This window comes from Podarcis tiliguerta (assembly GCF_965153285.1).
Source record: "Podarcis tiliguerta genome assembly, chromosome: 17".
NCBI classification, from domain to species: Eukaryota; Metazoa; Chordata; class Lepidosauria; order Squamata; family Lacertidae; genus Podarcis; species Podarcis tiliguerta.
In genome coordinates, this window is record NC_139550.1 from 6642666 (window position 1) to 6662746 (window position 20081).

At 46.0% G+C, this 20081-nt stretch overlaps 1 protein-coding gene across 1 annotated transcript in view; it reads left to right on the plus strand.

Annotated features, from left to right (window-relative positions):
* SHB (SH2 domain containing adaptor protein B) overlaps positions 1 to 20081 on the plus strand; it is a 141654-nt gene that overhangs the window by 40437 nt on the left and 81136 nt on the right. The window contains exon 2 of the mRNA XM_083420228.1: positions 10731 to 10848. Coding sequence (XP_083276354.1) covers positions 10731 to 10848 — 118 coding nt within the window. The remainder of the gene's footprint in view (positions 1 to 10730; positions 10849 to 20081) is intronic.

Sequence of the window (20081 nt, forward strand, 5' to 3'; positions counted from 1 at the left end):
CAGTGGGTTTCGACGCAGAAGGATGGGGGTCACACGACTCTTATGCTGGGGGAGGTACAAGGACTGGCCACTCCCAGATTTTGCTAGCGACTGAGCCAGACATGAACTTGCAATGCTCTTCACTATAAATAAAGGTAAAGGGATCCCTGACCATTAAGTCCAGTTGTGGCCGACTCTGGGGTTGCGGCACTCATCTCACTTTTTGGCCGAAGGAGCCGGTGTACAGCTTCCGGGTCATGTGGCCAGCATGACTAAGCCGCTTCTGGCGAACCAGAGCAGCGCACGGAAACACCGTTTACCTTCCCGCCGGAGTGGTACCTATTTATCTACTTGCAGTTTGACGTGCTTTCGAACTGCTAGGTTGGCAGGAGTGGGGACTGAGCAACGGGAGCTCAGCCCGTCGCGGGGATTCGAACCGCCAACCTTCTGATCGACAAGCCCTAGGCTCTGTGGTTTAACCCACAGCGCCACCCGCCTTCACTGTAAATAGTTTGCACCAAAAAAAAGCTTGGAAAAGACAGGTCGGAGTCTTGCCTGTTTGCTCTCGAGCAACCACACCACCTGACACCTAGGTAGCATCCCTGTGGTCAGGGATGATGGGAGTTGTATTCCAAAAACAGCTCATGACCCAGGTTTGGGAAACCCTGATCTAGTCCAACCCCCCTGTAATGGGGGAATCTTTTGCCCAACGTGGGGCTCGAACCGCCAAAGTGCTTCTGTCTTGCTCACCATGAAAAGGAACCCAGCATGCTTGAGGCTCTCCTGAAGAGGACGGACCCTTTCCCCGGTGCTTTGCCGTGGCACAGCACAAAGTCACCCAGCACTGTTGTTCCCTGGGGAAATGTTGCCATAGCCAAAGGCATGTTACGGGAGTCGCTTAAAAAGCTGTCTGAAGTGCCCCAATCTGTGGCAGCTGGGTTGAATTGTTGTTTTTTTGAGGCCCATGCCAACCAAAAACCTCCACAAAAGTTGCTCTTTGCCAGATCAGTGACACCGTAGAAATCTTTCCCCTGCCACAAAAAACCCTCCGAGTTTTTACGTACGTGTGATGGGTTTTCATGTTTGTAAAAGTTTCTAATTGGATGCAGAGTGGCTCAGTTTCACACCCGAGCAAGGGAACTTTATAGAACGGCAATAAACTTCCAGCTAAAACCTCTTAGCAATTATATATCTGCTTCCCGGCACATTTTCTTGCAGAGGGCTACTCTTTCGCTCTTCAGCCTTCCTTTTCTAGGAACCCAAATGCCTGGTTATTGACTACAAAACAATTAGGCATTGATTTCCTCTTTTCTCTCTGTCTCCCCATCTCACCCTCCTTCCCTCTTGTGTTTTCACAGGAGTGTAAAGAAACCTTGACGAGATGGATTCTATCCCCCCCGTTTTTTAGAAAAAGTGTTGTGAATTTCAAGTGTGCAATCAAATTCATTAGCATGCCTTTTGCACTGATGGGGATGTTTATAACCAGTGGGACCCTTATGTACACTATGAACATATGAAAAGGGCTGCTGGGGCAAACCAGAGATTCATCTCACACAGCATCCTTTTTCCCACTATTGCAAAAACAGATGTCTCTGGGAGTCTCCCAAGTAGAACTCGAAAGGCAGTAGTAGTCTTCAGTCCAGGGTGGATTTGATTTTAAATCAAACAGATTTAACTCACGATTTAAATCACTAGTCAGTAAGACTTGATTTAAATCGTTTTTTCACAGGAAGACTCATTCTTGCTGGTATCATCTTTACATATTTACAACCAGATGAAGGTTTTGTTTTTTGGAATAATAAATTTTCAGAGGTGCACTATATTAAAATAAAGTAAAAAAAATTTTTTAACAATTTATTTAACTAAAACAGTAACATTATAGCATATGTATCCATGTTTGTTAACTGATGTGGTTAAACATATATATATATATATATATATATGCGCACGCACACACACATGCATATACAAATATACATATACTTATATATATACACATAAAAGGTAAAGGTAAAGGGACCCCTGACCATTAGGTCCAGTCGTGGCCGACTCCGGGGTTGCGGATTACAGCTTCCGGGTCATGTGGCCAGCATGACTAAGCCGCTTCTGGCGACCAGAGCAGCACACAGAAATGCCGTTTACCTTCCCGCCAAAGCGTTATCTATTTATCTACTTGCACAATGTGCTTTCGAACTGCTAGTTTGGCAGGAGCAGGGACCGAGCAATGGGAGCTCACCCTGTCGTGGGGATTCGAACCGCCAATCTTCTGATTGGCAAGTCCTAGGCTCTGTGGTTTAACCCACAGCGCCACCCGTGTCCCTATATAGAGAGAGCCATCATGAGTGGAGGATGCCACTGATAGGTTCCCCCACCCCAATGAATATGTCTGGTCCTTCTTAAAAGTCATCTAAGCTACTGTCACTACATCCTGTAACAGCGAATCCCATGCATTAATCATGTGCTGTGTGAGGAAGTAGGTTGCTCTCATTCAGTTTCAGTGGATGACCCCAGGTCTAAGGGGTGAAATTCCCTCTCTCCATTTTGCATTCTTTTATAAACCTCTGTCCTGTCCCCCTAGCCCAGTGGTGTCTAGATCTCACTTGGATGCTCAAGTAATACACAAAGGCAACTTTTGAATATTCAGGGAGCTTCTTCTTGTCCATTTGAGTGTTTACAGGAATTATATCCCATCTTTCTGTTCCAACTGAATGCTTAAGGTGTTCTGCAATATAATAAAAACAGTGCTAGATAGATATACGGATATATAATTGAAATTTGCTTAAAACTAAACCACAGCAGAGCGAGAACAATATACCCGGGAGGCTGAAAACCGTCAAACAGAAGGCAAATCAAATGCTTGCCTGAACAACAAAAAGTCTTGGCAGCAGAAAACCATAAAAGACAGGGCAAAAGGAATCCCATAAGCCACAGTGTTTCACAGCCTGGCCACTGCTACAGAGGCAGAGTTCAGACATAATGCTAAACTATGGTTTAACATGGGATGCGGGTGGCGCTGTGGGTTAAACCACAGAGCCTAGGACTTGCCGATCAGAAGGTCGGCAGTTCGAATCCCCACAACGGGGTGAGCTCCCGTTGCTCGGTCCCTGCTCCTGCCAACCTAGCAGTTCGAAAGCATGTCAAAGTGCAAGTAGATAAATAGGTACCGCCCCGACGGGAAGGTAAATGGCATTTCCGTGCGCTGCTCTGGTTTGCCAGAAGCAGCTTAGTTATGCTGGCCACATGACCCGGAAGCTGTACGCTGGCTCCCTCGGCCAATAAAGCGAGATGAGCACCGCAACCCCAGAGTCAGCCACGACTGGACCTAATGGTCAGGGTTCCCTTTACCTATGGTTTAACACAGGCATTCCCAAACTCGGCCCTCCAACTGTTTTGGAACTACAGTTCCCATCATCCCTCACCACTGGTCCTGTTAGCGAGGGATAATGGGAGTTGTAGTCCCAAAACAGCTGGAGGGCCAAGTTTGGGGGTGCCTGGTTTAACACTACAAGGATGAGCTGCAAAGAACCTTAGTCACACACGATCCCTCTTCTCTCTCCCCTAGCATAATGACAAAGAAGATGCACGAAGCCTCCACAACCATTTTAAATTAACCGCAGTTTGTCGTGTTGTCAGAACCCTAAACTGTGGTTAATCTTAACTGCCCTATGTTGAAACAAGCCAGCTTCTTAAGCTGTGGTTTGAAGTTGACTCATTTTAGCAAGCTGCTTTTAAGATTATGTAGGTTTGTTGGGCTCAGATGGCACAGCAAACTATGGTTTGTGGAAGCGAAAGCTTCTGAACTCTTCTCAGACATGCTCAGAAGGAAATGGGGGAAGAGGAGCACGTGCATCTGAAGCTCACTATGGCATTTCACAATGAAGGTGCGGCAGCTGAAAAGGCCCTGCTCCTAGTGCTCACCTGCCACATTTCAGATGGAAGGGGGGAACGGAGCAAGAAGGCTGATTGTTGGGGCCCTGGTCCTGAACCCTTTAGGGTTTTACAAACCTTCACTTTGAACTGACCTTGGATACAGATAGGTAACAGTTGAAGATCAAAAGCGACTGGCCGGCCATTTCTAGACAACAGTCTAGTGACAGTAGCATTTTAGTTTCTGGTGCATTTACATTTCTGAATTCCAGAAATAAATGTTTTTCAGGGACATCTGGTCACCTGTTGTTGGCGATGAGTGCTGGACCAGAAGGGCCTTTTTGGTCTGGCTTCAGATCTAGGATGTTACTTCAGGGAGGGGGGGGGGAACTAAAATAAAAACGCAGAGTTGAAGCTCAGCCACACACAAAACAAAACCAAACAAACCCTGAAATACTCCAAACTTAAAAAAAGACCCTGTCAGCAGGGATAAAAGAAACCATGTGTCAGCACAGGCCAGCTGCTTTATCTAAGCTAAAAAATGCCAAATTGTAATTTAAACTGAAATAGCATCATGGGCAGCCGGAGGCTCTTTTGACAGCCCACGAGTTGTATATCTAATCTTAATTAGAATTTAGGGATGTGGCTGCTTTTGAAATAAACCAGGTTGCCATGTTTGTCCAGGTACCGGATTAGCTGATTTTTCCGCAGCGCTCCGTGTTTACGAGAGCTAAAGCCCTTGATTTATTTCAGATATTGATTTTGGAATTTATGATGGATAGTTTTTCAGAACCACCTATCACCCCGGCCGTCTAATCGTTCCTCTAGTTAGAGATAGACCGTGTATACAGTATTTGCAGCATAGATCTGGGCTGGCTCTGTTGCTTTGCTGGGCTTGGAAACCTTGCTAATTTGTGAGTCTGAAGAAGAGATCCGGTTGCATGGATCTATGATTCCCACAAATCGCAAGGCCTCTAATTGATTTTGTGCTAGGGCTGGGACTCCACCGGTCAATTGACCAGTCAAATACTGTCAATTGACCGGTCAATTGGCAGCTTATTACTTGACCACAGTCAGATATGATCAAATATTCCATGAAAACAAAATATGCCCTCTGGTAGGTTGTGTTAATTGCTTGATGGTATCATCTGGTAGCAGAGGCAGGTTTGAAAGCTTTATCTCCCCGTCCCCTATGCCACGGGAGTATTTGTATGTATATCACGTATATGTGCATGTTTTCTTTCTTCCTTTCCAAGCACAAACATTTTTTTAGGAGCAGGCACCACCCATCCCTTCACTATCACCATCCCCGGCAACAGATTCTGTGGTTTATAGTTGCTATTAATTTTGCTTAATTTCGTTTCAAAGCAAAATTTGTAACTGCTTGGGCTCGCTCTGGGATTCTAGGATTAAAGCCAAGAAGAGTTGCTCACTGTCTTCAACATCATTTGCATAACATTTATATTTGCAGTAACATTGTGAGCTGTAAGCAGTAATTGACTTACAACCATTTTTAATTTAATTGATTCATAACAAGAGTTATCTGAGGTGGAATGTAAACCTGAAGTTTTGGCAGTTGCGCTTCTGTGCTGTGCTGTATCCAGATGAACAATTCCTTTTCCCGAGAACGAACTTGAAAGTACAGCTTCTGCCACTTTGCAGCAGAAAAGTTGGCTGTATACAGCACTGATTGGCTAGCATCTGTGACCACCAAACCCTCTGCCCAGATCCAAAGAGAATAGCCTTGCTACTTTTTTAAAAAAAACAAACCTGAAATGATGGAAGAAAAATTCCTTCAAGCGATATTCTTTAAAAAAAAACATTTTAAAGGCAGACAATCTTCATTGAAGCATGCTTGGATAGGTGAGATAGATGCTGAAATAAATAGCATTGGAATCACTGATGAGTATCAGTGCACTTTAAGCAGGAAGGGGCCTTGCTTTCTCCATAGGGGTGCATGGAGAGCAGTGCACATATGTAAAAGGTAAAGGTAACGGTAAAGGACCCCTGGATGGTTAAGTCCAGTCAAAGGCCACTATGGAGTTGCCAGCGTTCATCTCGCTATCAGGCCGAAGGAGCTGGCGTTTGTCCACAGACAGCTTTCCAGGTCATGTGGCCAACATGACTAAACCGCTTCTGGCGCAACGGAACACTGATGGAATCCAGAGCGCACAGAAACGCCGTTTACCTTCCTGCCACAGTGGTACCTATTTATCTACTTGCACTAGCGTGCTTACGAACTGCTAGGTTGGCAGGAGCTGGAACAGAGCAACGGGAGCTCACCCCATCGTGGGGATTCGAACCGCCGACCTTCTGATCAGCAAGCCCAAGAGGCTCAGTGGTTTAAACCACAGCGCCAACGGCGACCCTGTAGAGCACACACAGTCCCCAGTACAAACCTCCTTCCCTTCTCTAGTGGCCTCTGCTATGACTCAAGTGGGCCATTCAAGCCTTGTGGAGACCCTGCATGCATGACCCTCACACATCACAATTCTGGCACCGCTCCAGCCCCCTAGCAAAGAGGTCAAATAAGTTCCCAGAGCATACGTTTTTTGTTAATTGCGAGCCTGTAACTCTGCCCATCGGGTTTCCACATAAAAGTCTTCCCTTCACTTGCTACAGGTGATGAGACTTTTCAACCTTGACTTAAGCCCTAACAAAAACCCATCTGGTAAGTGTTTCTAGTAGCGAAAACGTTTGGGTTTTATATATATATATATATATACAAATGTTTCCTTTGCTATAGCATGCATCTCTATCCCTGTGCCTTGTGCTGTGTTCAGTATGGTATACGTTACGGATGCACTTAAACAAAACCAGCGTTTGACATTACTCTGTTTGACAGGTTTTTATATGTTTAATTTACTCCCTTGTGTTTTGGGGGGGCCAAATGGGAAAGGCGAAATATCAAATAAGAATACATTATCCACCTAAGTCTCTCTCTCCCCACCAATGCCCCCCCCCCCGGCTGCCTCCGCTGCCAAATCTCATGTCATTTTAGTGCGGTTATTTTTTCAAAAGAGGCAACTATTACAGCGTCAGCCCCCATATCGGGGGGAACAGCGGGGCGCCCAAGATACGTATCTATCAGCAGCTGACAAGTCATCATCAGGGAAGTAAATGGATGATGTTTCAGCTGCAGGGCTTTTGGAGATAAAACCTGCCCTTGTTACGAGGAGAAATTACTCTTGCCTGATGCACACTGTTGTCTTTGAGCTAAGCACCCCAAGCCTTTTGACACTGCTCTGACAGGGCTGCTGATTACAGCCTGGCCCCACATTAGACAGAAGATATGGAGCAATTCTCTCTCTCTCTCTCTCTCTCCCTCTCTCTCTCTCTCTCTCTCTCTCTCACACACACACACACACACCATTAGAGCTGCAATAACAAGCCACTCATTACAGTGATTTGGGGATATCTCCCCCTCCCTCCATTTTGCACATGTCATTCTTAGCCATTTACATTTAATGAAGCCCTTGAATGCAACCATAAATTGCGTCTCAAATGATGGGCAGAGTTGGCTTACACTTGAGTGGTCCAAAATAACTCCCCCAAAAAACTGAAGATGAAGCAATAATTACTCTGGGATTGTCATCCCGTAACAATAGGGAGGAGTTGGCAGGGGCTCTTTAAGTACATAAGGGTGTTTGAAACTGTCTTGCTTGATCAAAGGTCTCATCTAGAACAGCTGTAGCCATGCCTTGATTTTTTTTTTTCGTCCCTCTGCTCCCCAATTTATTGAGATTTGTCATCTTACTAGGGGAAAGGGGCTTGCTTTCAAAACTGGGTTTCCCAAGTTAGTGTTCTCCAAACTTTTTCTCTCTCTCTCTCTGGAAAACCCATTTCATATTTGCTGAGGAACCTTTGAACATCTACGACAGAATCTCTGTGCAGCACAGAAGACTCTCGGACATATTGTGTGCCAGTTCATGGGGAACATTGGCTAGGCCTGTTTAGCACCGGCTGTCACCCTGTGTGACTTGAGCAGGCCCCCAGAATGGGCCCAGAGCTCTTCTGGGGCTGTGCAGAGGAATTTGTCAAGGAATTTGTTAGCCATTACTGATATTCTAACTAGGGAATCCCGGATAATCTTCCAAGGAACCATGTCTAGAGCACCGTTTGAAAACCACAGTCCTACGTTAACTTCTGAAAAGTCTTGAAAGACAGCTCATAGGAATAGTCAGCTGTCTAGACCGTTGAATGGAACACTTACGACCTAGACTAGACTTAGCTGAATTGGAGCATATCAATTTATGAATGGATTTAAAATTAGATGGCTTTTCTTCAATAATGCTTCAAAATATATGCAGAACAAATCTAACCCATTGGCTGGTAAAAATGCTCCTACCTTTCACTGACGAATGCAGCCAACATGCTCAGATAAGGTAAAGGTAAAGGTACCCCTGCCCGTACGGGCCAGTCTTGACAGACTCTAAGGTTGTGCGCCCATCTCACTCAAGAGGCCGGGGGCCAGTGTTGTCCGGAGACACTTCCGGGTCACGTGGCCAGCGTGACAAGCTGCATCTGGCGAGCCAGCGCAGCGCATGGAATGCCGTTTACCTTCCCGCTAGTAAGCGGTCCCTATTTATCTACTTGCACCCGAAAGGGTGCTTTCGAACTGCTAGGTTGGCAGGCGCTGGGACCGAACGACGGGAGCGCACCCCTCCGCGGGGATTCGAACCGCCGACCTTTCGATCGGCAAGCCCTAGGCGCTGAGGCTTTTACCCACAGCGCCACCCGCGTCCCTATGCTCAGATAGTTCCTGCTTTAATTGGTTGCATTACAGGCAACTCCCCACTTGCACATGACCAGCACACATGCTAACGCTGACACTCGCGTTAGTTTTAGCACCCAAAGGGGGTGGGGCAGCGGTGGACCAAACCAGAAGGGACTTACGCATGGCCCACTGATGCACATAGTGGTCAGTAACAGAACCCCAGCGTAAGTGAGGATTCCCATGTATTTCGCTTTCCCCACTTTTTGTAGGGAGGTGTCACGTGCTAAAACCGAAACATGTTTGAAAACACCACTTCTTCAGAATCAAGCTCCAGAATCAAAATTCTTAGGCGTCTGCTTCAACTACGTCTGGGATTTTTCCAGCTCTGTGTGTTTGTCTGTGTGTCTCGATAATGGATGTGTCAGAGAGTAGACACATAGCGCGTGATCCTGGTACAGAGTTCTGCAAATTCTTGAGTGCAAAGTGCTGGATTATGCTTAAGTAAACATTTGAAATATGCTACAGAGTTGTGCGTCATGTCTTCCCTAACTAGACCTGCAAGGTGTGCACTGTTCCTAGTAAGTCGTATTGGTTGCGTGTTGCGTACGAAATGTATTGACATTTAACCGGCCATCTACGTTGACCCTGCAGTGCAATCTTAACCGTGTCTATTCAGCAGTCAGTCGTATTGAATTGATTGGGGCTTATTCCCAGGTAAAGCACAATCCTATTCCCACTGCTCTGAGAATAAATCCCTTTGAACCCAGGTAGCGCTTCCTTCTGAATAAACTTGCATTGGATTGTACTACTGAAATAAGTACAAATGTTTTGAAAGAGAAGAGGGGGCCCTGTAAGGTAGTTTACAAAGTGCTATAGCAATGAACTGAAATATAGAAAAAAAAAACCTGTTGAAACAGCAGAGTTTTGTGGCTCCTTGAGACAAATGAACTCATTGTGGTGTAAACTTTTGTGGTATATAAGCTGTCTGTCTCTCACACACTCACACCCAGACCCAGTAAAATACAATAAATGCAGTAAACCTAAACTTGAGTTAGCACTTTTCAATGAGTGAGATCTGATTTGATTAAGCAAAGATAAAAATAAAACAGGAAATAAAGCCAGGAAAAGAAATACCAGCCAAATGCAAGCTGGAATGAAAACATTTTTCCTTCTCGGCAGTAGTCTTAAGAGCACCGTTGCCTTGTGTCAATAGGCAAAGCATTCTGATACTTAGGGGCTGCAATTTTAATGCACTTGTTCTTAGTCAATGCAACTCCAAGCTGATCCCTCCCTCCCAAAGTATATACAGTGGGATTGATCTCCTGATGTACATGCTGATATGCGGGCAATGTGAACAGATAAAATGGGGGAATAACTTTCCCTGCAACGGCTTGCCAGTATCCCGTTGTGCAGCAGAGGCAGTAGCAGATTTCAGAGGGGCCACTATTTTTCCCTTGCTCCCAGCCTCTGTCTCTGTTTCTCCGACATAGGACCGAAGTGGTATGTGTGTGGAGTTATTGCTTCTGCCGTGAACATATATTATCTAGCACCGATTTGCTTATTTCATGCATGGCTGTAAGCTGGTCCAAACATGTCAGATGAGGGGCCTTGCAAGGTCATAGCGTGACTAAGAGGATGCGAATGAAGATCCCAAGTAAGAACAGTGTAAATACCTTTCCTTACTTAACCAGGCCTTTCTTTTACTGAGTTTTTAGGAAGAAAATGGGTACCAGTATCCTGGAGGTTAAGGGACGCAGGTGGCGCTGTGGGTTAAACCACAGAGCCTAGGACTTGCCGATCAGAAGGTCAGCGGTTCGAATCCCCGCAACGGGGTGAGCTCCCGTTGCTCGGTCCCTGCTCCTGCCAACCTAGCAGTCCGAAAGCACGTCAAAGTGCAAGTAGATAAATAGGTACCGCTTTGACGGGAAGGTAAACGGCGTTTCCGTGCGCTGCTCTGGTTTGCCAGAAGTGGCTTAGTCATGCTGGCCACATGACCCGGAAGCTGTACGCCGGCTCCCTCGGCCAATAAAGCGAGATGAGCGCCGCAACCCCAGAGTCGGTCACGACTGGACCTAATGGTCAGCCCTCGTGATTTTATAGCTGTGGAAATTGGCAGTGATTGGGAAGTTCCTCTGGTTAAGAGTGTCCTTATTTTATTTTTTTCCAGGTCCTAATAGCCGATGACTACTCAGACCCATTTGATGCCAAAAGTGAGGGCAGCAAAACAGGCAAAGGAGAAAACACTGGCTACATGGAACCATATGAAGCCCAGAGGATCATGACGGGTAAGGATGTATATAGAGTGGCATATGCCAAGTTATGGGTGCGACGTTTCAGCCAGTGCTGCTGCTATTCCGCTCTTGGTCATTTCACTGAGGCTTACCTGAGAGCAGCACTCAGGCTGACCGCACTACTTATGTATAGAATTGCCAAACCTTGCTGACGTAAGCCAGCAGACTTCTTTAACCCGTGCTTTTGGCTTCCCCGCATGTAGTTCCCTTCCTTTTCCAGAACTGGATGGTGGTCCAAAGACTGAAAACGCCGTTTGCAGTCTGTCTGCTTGCCATTTCAAGGCTCGGTCCAGGATTGAAACCTGCCAGAAAGCTGCGATTGGCACTGGGTTCCTTCCTTATCTTTGCAGAGGCAATAAATTGCCACGTGCACATTCTTCGTGTGTGGCATTGCATGCATAGTGTATGTGTTTTCCTCTAAAGGAAGTAAGCAGCCTTGATTTAGAGGAATAATATCCGAATGTGGAATATGGCACTCAGTAGATTCCTTGAGGTTTTTGAGAGGTTGTTTGGCTTGGCCGAAGTTGCATTAGGGTTTGTTTGTGGCACATTGATCCCATGGCAATGAGCTTGAAACAAGCAAACAGCCTACTGATTTTCGATGGTAGTTTGCTTTGGATCCTTGAATTTAATTTCAGATGAGAACACTTACTGTTTAATGTATTGTGCACACTGAGAAGGTTTCTATAGCAGGGTTTTGTTTCAAACTGCTTGCAGTAAATTACACAAATGGGCCTCTTTATTAAATGAGATTTAGAGCCTCTAGGACTTCTGTAGATTTCCATAACTTCCAAATAAACCTGTTCAGCATTGGAGTGCTAGTTTCATGTAAGGAAAAAACTGTCTCCAGGTTCAAGGAAAATAACAGTTTCGGATGGATTCATTGTTAATCTGAAACGTTTTGGTGTATGTCTCTCATTGGTGCCTTGGTTTTCTTCCTTAAAAACGTACTTATTTTTATGTATTTATTTTGTTGTTATGATTGTTATTTATTCTGATTATTTTTACCGTGTAATTGTTTAATGGATACACTCTTCGAGGCTTTTAAAAAAGATGGTATGAATAGATTCTTGATGTTTGTCTTAATTCAGCATTTCTCATTCAGTACAGATAATAACGCTTAATGGATTGAACTTCTCTTTCTTCATGAATGCTAATTTCTTTCTCTGAATAGGAGTTCCATAGTAAACAGAATATAGGGAAAGGCACAGGAATTGCCTTGCTAATTATGATGCACATTAGCAGCCATGTCAGACAAAACAACAGATGTAAATGTATCGCCATTTTATGAGGTTTGAGTAAATTGGCTGCACAGCCAATCTATTTTCAAGGTTCTGCAAGTCTTCAATGTATAGGCATAACGCTGTCTAGGAAACTCAAAGGATATCCAGCAATACGATGAATGATTGCAGTTTCCACTCTGATTACAAAGATGAAACATTTATATATTCCTCAAAGGGTAGATATGCATGATGGAGAACTTGTAATGTCACAAAGCTTACATACAATCCAGCTGTTAGCGTCTCCTTTCTTAGAGGACTACAGTGCATCTTAGAGCTTTGGAGCACATTCTGTAGTCAGTAAGGGACTGTTGCCCCTGAAAGATATTCTGTGGCAAGTCTCTGCTGTATTATCAAGAAAAGGGCCATTCTACATGAGGTGGCTCCTCAGAGAGGTCGGAGCTCTCTCCTCAGTGGCTAACTACATATTATAGGGAATGTGGGTGGTGCAGTGGTCTAAAGCACTGAGCCTCTTGGGCTTGCCGATCAGAAGGTTGGCAGTTTGAATCCTGGTGATGGGGTGAGCTCCCGTTGTTCTGTCCCAGCTCCTGTCCCTGCCTGCCATTTCTTTGTTCCTGATAGATCATAGAATCATAGAGTCATAGAATCATAGAGTTGGAAGAGACCACAAGGGCCATCGAGTCCAACCCCCTGCCAAGCAGGAAACACCATCAGAGCACTCCTGACATATGGTTGTCAAGCCTCTGCTTAAAGACCTCCAAAGAAGGAGACTCCACCACACTCCTTGGCAGCAAATTCCACTGTCGAACAGCTCTTACTGTCAGGAAGTTCTTCCTAATGTTTAGGTGGAATCTTCTTTCTTGTAGTTTGGATCCATTGTTCCGTGTCTACTTCTCTGGAGCAGCAGAAAACAACCTTTCTCCCTCCTCTATATGACATCCTTTTATATATTTGAACATGGCTATCATATCACCCCTTAACCTCCTCTTCTCCAGGCTAAACATGCCCAGCTCCCTCAGCCGTTCCTCATAAGGCATCGTTTCCAGGCCTTTGACCATTTTGGTTGCCCTCCTCTGAACACGTTCCAGTTTGTCAGTGTCCTTCTTGAACTGTGGTGCCCAGAACTGGACACAGTACTCCAGCTGAGGTCTGACCAGAGCAGAATACAGTGGCACTATTACTTCCCTTGATCTAGATGCTATACTCCTATTGATGCAGCCCAGAATTGCATTGGCTTTTTAAGCTGCCGCGTCACACTGTTGGCTCATGTCAAGTTTGTGGTCAACCAAGACTCCTAGATCCTTTTCACATGTACTGCTCTCAAGCCAGGTGTCACCCATCTTGTATTTGTGCCTCTCATTTTTTTTGCCCAAGTGCAATACTTTACCCATGCATACTTTTTTTCTGCGTGTGTGGTTCATGTTGCTTAAGTGTATATATGTGTATGTGGGAAAGACAGAGACAGAGCATGCTGCTGAGAGCTTTGAGATGAAACAGGACACATGGATGAACAAATAGGTAGTTGACTGCTCAGGTGGCCTGAGCTTCTGGTTCATGTCTGTGCTGTGGCACAATAATCTGTTCTCTCTCGTGCGCGCACACACGGCTGCTGTAGAAACATGCACACTGTCCCATTCTAAGTCCACCAGGTCAGGGTCTGGTCTGGAACCATAACACTTTCCTCCTGAGTAAACTTTAGTGTCACTAATTGGGGCCGTGACTTTCTGTATGAATCTGCCACATAAGAATAAGAAATATCCACTTGCAGTTTTTTAAAAAACCCAGAGATATATATTTTCTTACTTAGCTTTACATGCAAATCCTGTAATTAAATTAAAACTGTTGCGTGTGCATGCAACAAACTAATATTTTGAGACTACTATCTAAAAAAAACCTTGTAGATTTTTATCCATTGAAATGTTAGAAATTAACATTTGGATGAATAAGACTTTTTTTGTCACTTGAAGCAATACTGTGCATATTTAAGCAAGTACAAAAGCAGTGTATAAAAGAGAGAAATTAATGTTAATGTCTCTATTGATTTCTGTAGAACTAGATAGCCTGCTGTTTAATTATGTCACAGCAGCACTTAGGCAATAGCCTTGATAAGATTATTTAATGGGTTGAACAGCAGGGCAGAACAATAAAACTGATTTTTTCATTTGTCTTATTATGGCCGGCTAATCTTTGGTTAAGGCTGCGCAAAATTCTCCTTGGGCCCTAGGCCTCTAAATGTGTTCAGCCATCTTATTCTTGCTAAATTTATGCCCTTTACTTTATTCCAGATTTGCTTTTAGTTTTTCCCTCGGGGGTGCAAAGTTTAATGGATATGGCGCTTTGAAGACTCTTCTAATGCATTTCTCAAGCCCCGCCAACAATGGGATGTTAGCTTAGGCCGTGTCATGGGATCTGCCTCCAGCCCTTCAGGGAGATATAGAATCCATGAAATGGGAAGACTTACAATGCTCTCACTAAAAGTCCAGATGTAAAATTACCGTGTCTATTATTAATGAAACACTTAAAATATGGTTGGCCTGGGGTAGACATGACATGATATTTCTCATTGGTGTGGAGAGTGTTTGAACAGAACATCTGGGGAAGCTTGGTTGTTTCTATATGGAGCAAAGCCCTTTGTTGGAGTATTCCCTCCTCCCAGACTCTTCCCATCCTCCTTTTGTGTGGGGCTACAGAAAGCAGCACAGTAATTGCTTGCAAACATCCCAGGATGCCATGTGGAACAGCAAAGAAGGACTTTCTTGTACAGCTGTTGGAGAGGAGCGCTCCAGCTTGCCTCCCGAAATCGAACCCTTCCCAACCAGCAAGATTTGCTGCTGATGTCTCTTGTTGAAGGCAGATCTGCAGGTGGGAAGAATGGATCAGTTTCAGGAGGCAGATTGGAGCTCTCCTTACTTAGCAGAGCCACAAATTAATAAGCGCTTGGCTCTTCTTTGGGAGCAGGTTAGATGTTCCCTGTGAATTCCTCCTTTACAGATCATGCAGACCGCTGGCCTTCAGCTGCGTGGTGGTGGTGCTCCTGTTGTGACCTCAGGCTGTGAGCCACTAGTGAAGGGCTTTCCAAACTGTGCGTCGCGACACGTTAATGTGTCAGCTGCATTGTGCAGCGCAAATGCTCCCCATGCTCTTCCCGGGGCTGGAAAGGGGTCAGTTTAACCTTCGGTTTTCTAGTAAATCTGAATTACCGTGTCACAAAGTGATGCATTTCTTAAAAGTGTGTCACCCAGAGCCGTATTTCCCATTGTTTACTGGCGCGTTGCGCCAGGGTGCTGGCCTCTTACGGGCACCCCAGCGAGTGGGGGGGCTGCACAGCTTTGCCGGTGGCTTCCCCTTTCCCTCCTGTATGCCCAGCAGCTGCGCCCCATCAACCATATGGCTGGCGGGCATGCAGCTTGCCTCCCAAGCCTCTGTGGGAGGAGAGCGATCCCCGTAGAGGCTTGGGAAAAGGTCGACAACTCTGGGAAACGGGGGGGGGGGGGCTCCGGAGGGATCTTTGCACCATGGCACCGGATATGCTTAAGACAGCCCTGGTGTCACCAACATGAAAAGTTTGGAAAGTTCTAGTCAGCCAGAAACCTACTAGTGTGGGTTGGGACCCACTACTAATGGGTCACAACCTGATCCAAGGTAGGTCACAGTAGGAGCACCAAAGGTAAAGGGACCCCTGACCATTAGGTCCAGTCATTTCCGACTCTGGGGTTGCGGCGCTCATCTCGCTTTATTGGCCGAGGGAGCCGGCCTACAGCTTCCGGCTCATGTGGCCAGCATGACTAAGACGCTTCTGGCAAACCAGAGCAGCGCACGGAAATGCCGTTTACATTCCCACCAGAGTGGTACCTATTTATCTACTTGCACTTTGACGTGCTTTCAAACTGCTAGGTTGGCAGGAGCAGGGATCAAGCAACGGGAGCTCACCCCGTCGCGGGGATTCGAACCACCAACCTTCTGATCGGCAAGCCCTAGGCTCTGTGGTTTAACCCACAGCGCCACCCGCGTCCCTAATAGGAGCACCGCCATGCAAATCTATGGCAAAAGATTAAGAAATGGGTCCCCAAATGCATGTTTGGCTTAAAAGTGCGGCCTAGATCTTAAAGAGGTTGAAGATTGCTAATGTGGAACATTGTGGGGAAGTTCATAAATAGTTTTTAGTCGGAGGCTCACCTTTCTACCATAAAACCTGAAAGCGGAACGTCACTTGTTGCTTTTACCTGGGATGTGGGGAAAATTGCACTAGTGGCTAACCATGAGTCAAAACCTTGCTGGCTTGCTCTGACTTTTTTTACACATCCCCACCACTTCTTAAGGGATGCGGGTGGCGCTGTGGGTAAAAGCCTCAGCGCCTAGGGCTTGCTGATCGAAAGGTCGGCGGTTCGAATCCCCGCGGCGGGGTGCGCTCCCGTTGTTCGGTCCCAGCGCCTGCCAACCTAGTAGTTCGAAAGCACTCCTGGGTGCAAGTAGATAAATAGGGACCGCTTACTAGCGGGAAGGTAAACGGCGTTTCTGTGTGCGGCTCTGGCTCGCCAGAGCAGCGATGTCACGCTGGCCACGTGACCCGGAAGTGTCTTCGGACAACGCTGGCCCCCGGCATCTTTGAGTGAGATGGGCGCACAACCCTAGAGTCTGTCAAGACTGGCCCATACGGGCAGGGGTACCTTTACCTTTTACCTTACCACTTCTTACTCTTTCCACATGTCCCAGGCTGAGCTTGCCTGGCCTAGGTGCAGCCGCCACCTCATCCATATCTGCACTTCTTCAGAATTAGTGAGCAGAACCCGACGTACATGATTGTGTATGTCTGGAATTTCAATATTGTAAGTAGGCCAAGTCATAATGATTTTTCCAGCACAATATGTTATACCTCCCTCCTCCTCCTCCTCCTGGTTTGTAGCACAGTCTTGTGCCAGGACGTGTTCATTCCCTCGGTGCTTTTAATTTTCTTTTCGCTTTGAAATAATCTCTTAATACTTGGCATAATTTTAAGGCAAACTAACTCTGGAATTTTGCGAATCGGCATCTCTGACTCCAAGCCAATGCAGACAAGAAGATGAACTCATTGCTAGTGCTTTCTCATGGGGATCAAAGAGTCAAGAGGATTTTGAAACAAACTCCACAGTGGAGAACCGTGGAGGACCATGTGTTTGCGTGGGCCTTTTCCCTCTGATAATCAGCGGGACTTAAAACAGGAGTGCTGCTGTTTGCAAAGCTGTGTTGGAGCCATAAATGAAATGGGAAATTGGTGGCGTGAGTGGCTGTGTGTAATGGCACATAGAAGCCAGCCCAATGTTTCCTCTAGTGCAGGGACGTCCAACTCCCAAGAGACTGTGATCTACTCATAGAATAAAAAACTGGCAGCGATCTACCCCTTTTTTGGGGGGGGGGGTTTCAGGTCAAAGTTTTTGAGCTTTTTTCAGGGAGGAAAGTCAAAGTTGTTCAGCTTTTTTGGGGTTCAGGTCAAAGTTTTGAGCTTTTTTTTAGGGAGGTATGTAGACTTTCTGGGGTTCAGGTCTAATTTGTTGACCTTTTTATAGAGGGGAGGTCATGGAAAAAGAGCCCGTGATCGACCCAAGCCTCCCAGGTTTCCCAAATTGGGTCACCAGCTGTTTTTGGACTACAGTTCCCACCATCCCTGACTACTGGTCTTCCTAGCTAGGGATGATGGTAGTTGTAGTCCAGCAACAGCTGGAGACCCAAGTTTTGGAAAGCCTGCTTTAGAGTTTTAAGATGGCAAAGCTTCTGGAACTGATGGATTCTCCCCTGTGTGGGTGTTGTAAGATTCTCATTTGAGCTGCGGTAGGGGAAGAGGTTTCTGTATCTCTTGTGTATCTCGTAGAATTTACTGTATGTTGCATTTTAGAGTGTACAAAGCATGTCACATATATTATCTTGGTAATGCTACAGGAGCCCTGTGAGGCAGGCTAGTAATATTACAGTGGACGCTTGGGTTGCAAATGTTCGCAACCCGCAGCATCCGCAACCTGCAGCGGCGCATCTGCGCAAGCGTGGGTTGCGATTCGGTGCTTCTGCGCATGTGCAAAGCATGATTTAGCGCTTCTGCGCATGCGCGACCGCCGAAATCCGGAAGTAACCCGTTCCGGTACTTCTGGGTTTCGGCGGTCCGTAACCCCAAAAAACGGAACCTGAAGCATCTGTAACCCGAGGTATGACTGTATCTCCATAATGACAGAGGTGACAGGGAGAACGATTTGTGGCTTCCCTAAGGCCATCTCTTGGCTGAGATAAGATTTTAATCGTAGGCTTCCTAGTACATAGCTCACTTTCAAGTTACTGTTGTCCTCAAGTCCAACTAGCTTCTGATCAGAGCCTGGTGCACAACAGTTTTCAGCAAGGGAGACTGTGGCCTATTTTTGTTCCTGAAATGCTAGGGACAGTCATGGTTGGAGAGGCCGGAAGTCCATTTTGCTTCTGTCTCCTTCATTCCTGAATCATTAACCTTACAGCTTGCCTGAACTCAAAGCATTCTTGGTCCCAGTCTTGTTGCAGCTTGAAAATCTCCAACTCCGAGTGGGCTTTTTCCTTCTTGGTAGTGATTCAAAATGGATTCACTTTTGAATTGGAATTGTGGCTTGGCCCTGCTCCATTCCTTATAGCTACTTACACTGTCTGCCTGGACTTCCGGGTTGGATAGCCTGCTGTTTCATAAGAGTATCTATTTAAAGTAGATGAATAAATGAACAAATTAAGTTAATTTGGATATGCTGAAGATATTAAAAATAAATTTAAGGAACCGCAGAAAGTGGGGGAAGGAAGTCAAGTTTTGAAATGTCAAAATGATTGTAAAATCAGTGAAATGTATAAATAAAAATTAAAAATAATAATAATACACTGCTTGCCTGACAGTGGTGGCTTCCTGTTCTTTAGGTTTGGAGCTGTAGCACACAGCAGGAAGTCTTTCTGGGAAAGGAAAGTACTTTTTCCTTTCTCTTAGAGGGTTGTTTTCCATGACCAGCACCTGGTTTGGGAGCTAGACCAGGAAGGAGTTCTGGAGATAGGATGAGTGTGCTAGACTGAGTGCGCTAGACATTAGTGAGCTCAAAAATGAGCTGTTAACTCAGCAATCTCCCAGAAAAGACTGAGAAAACTATATACTTGATAACTGTTCCTCGTCTACCTTTCTCCTGAGCAGACTCCCAGCAGCAGAATTTTCTGGTAGCCAGGTGGACACTCCTTCAGCCACTCTGGGCTTACTACTAGATAACCCATTGGTCCTGAGGCCTAAGAAACAAATAGGAAGAATTAGGGATCAAGGTTGGGATTAGGATGCACTTGGAGGAGGGCTGCCCTAGATGTGGCTCTTGAGTCTCCCTTTGGACTGCTGTGGGTTCCTCCAAATCATCCATGGTCATGGGGTTCTACATGGGGTCTCACCCCTCTTCCCCCAAAGAAGATTCTCCAGGGTTCAGGTGAGATGGAATCCTGACATCTACCTCTTCAGGTCTCAGTGCTCTCTTTGAGCACAGGGGATATGGGTTATGCAACCTCAACCCTCGCAATTGACAAGCAGTATGAAGCTTCTTGATTGGCTAGGCCCAGTATATATTCTATGAACCTGGCCCTCTGGCGTTGCTTGGTCAACAGAGCTGTACCTCTACACCTGCTCAACTACAGGTTTCACAACTAAGCCTTCACTTGCTGGAGCCCAAGCACAAGTGTCAAGGAGCTGTCAGGCGAGCACAGGTCATCCACAGGGCAGGAAAGAACTTGAGACATGAAATGCGATTAGGTTTTATTCACAGAAAGTAACAACACAGTGGAGTTCCTCCAGCTCAGCTCATCTAGCTGGAGACACTGCTGAAACTGACCTCTGGCCCCACCTTTCCCCTCTAGCCTCTCACTCTGGATCCCTTCCAAGCAGGTGGAGACTGCAGCTAGGGGGTGGGCTCCTCCTCTGGGCTTGTCTGACCCATTGCTCAGCAGGACTCTCCACGAGTGGAGTGTCAGGAGAGGAGGAGA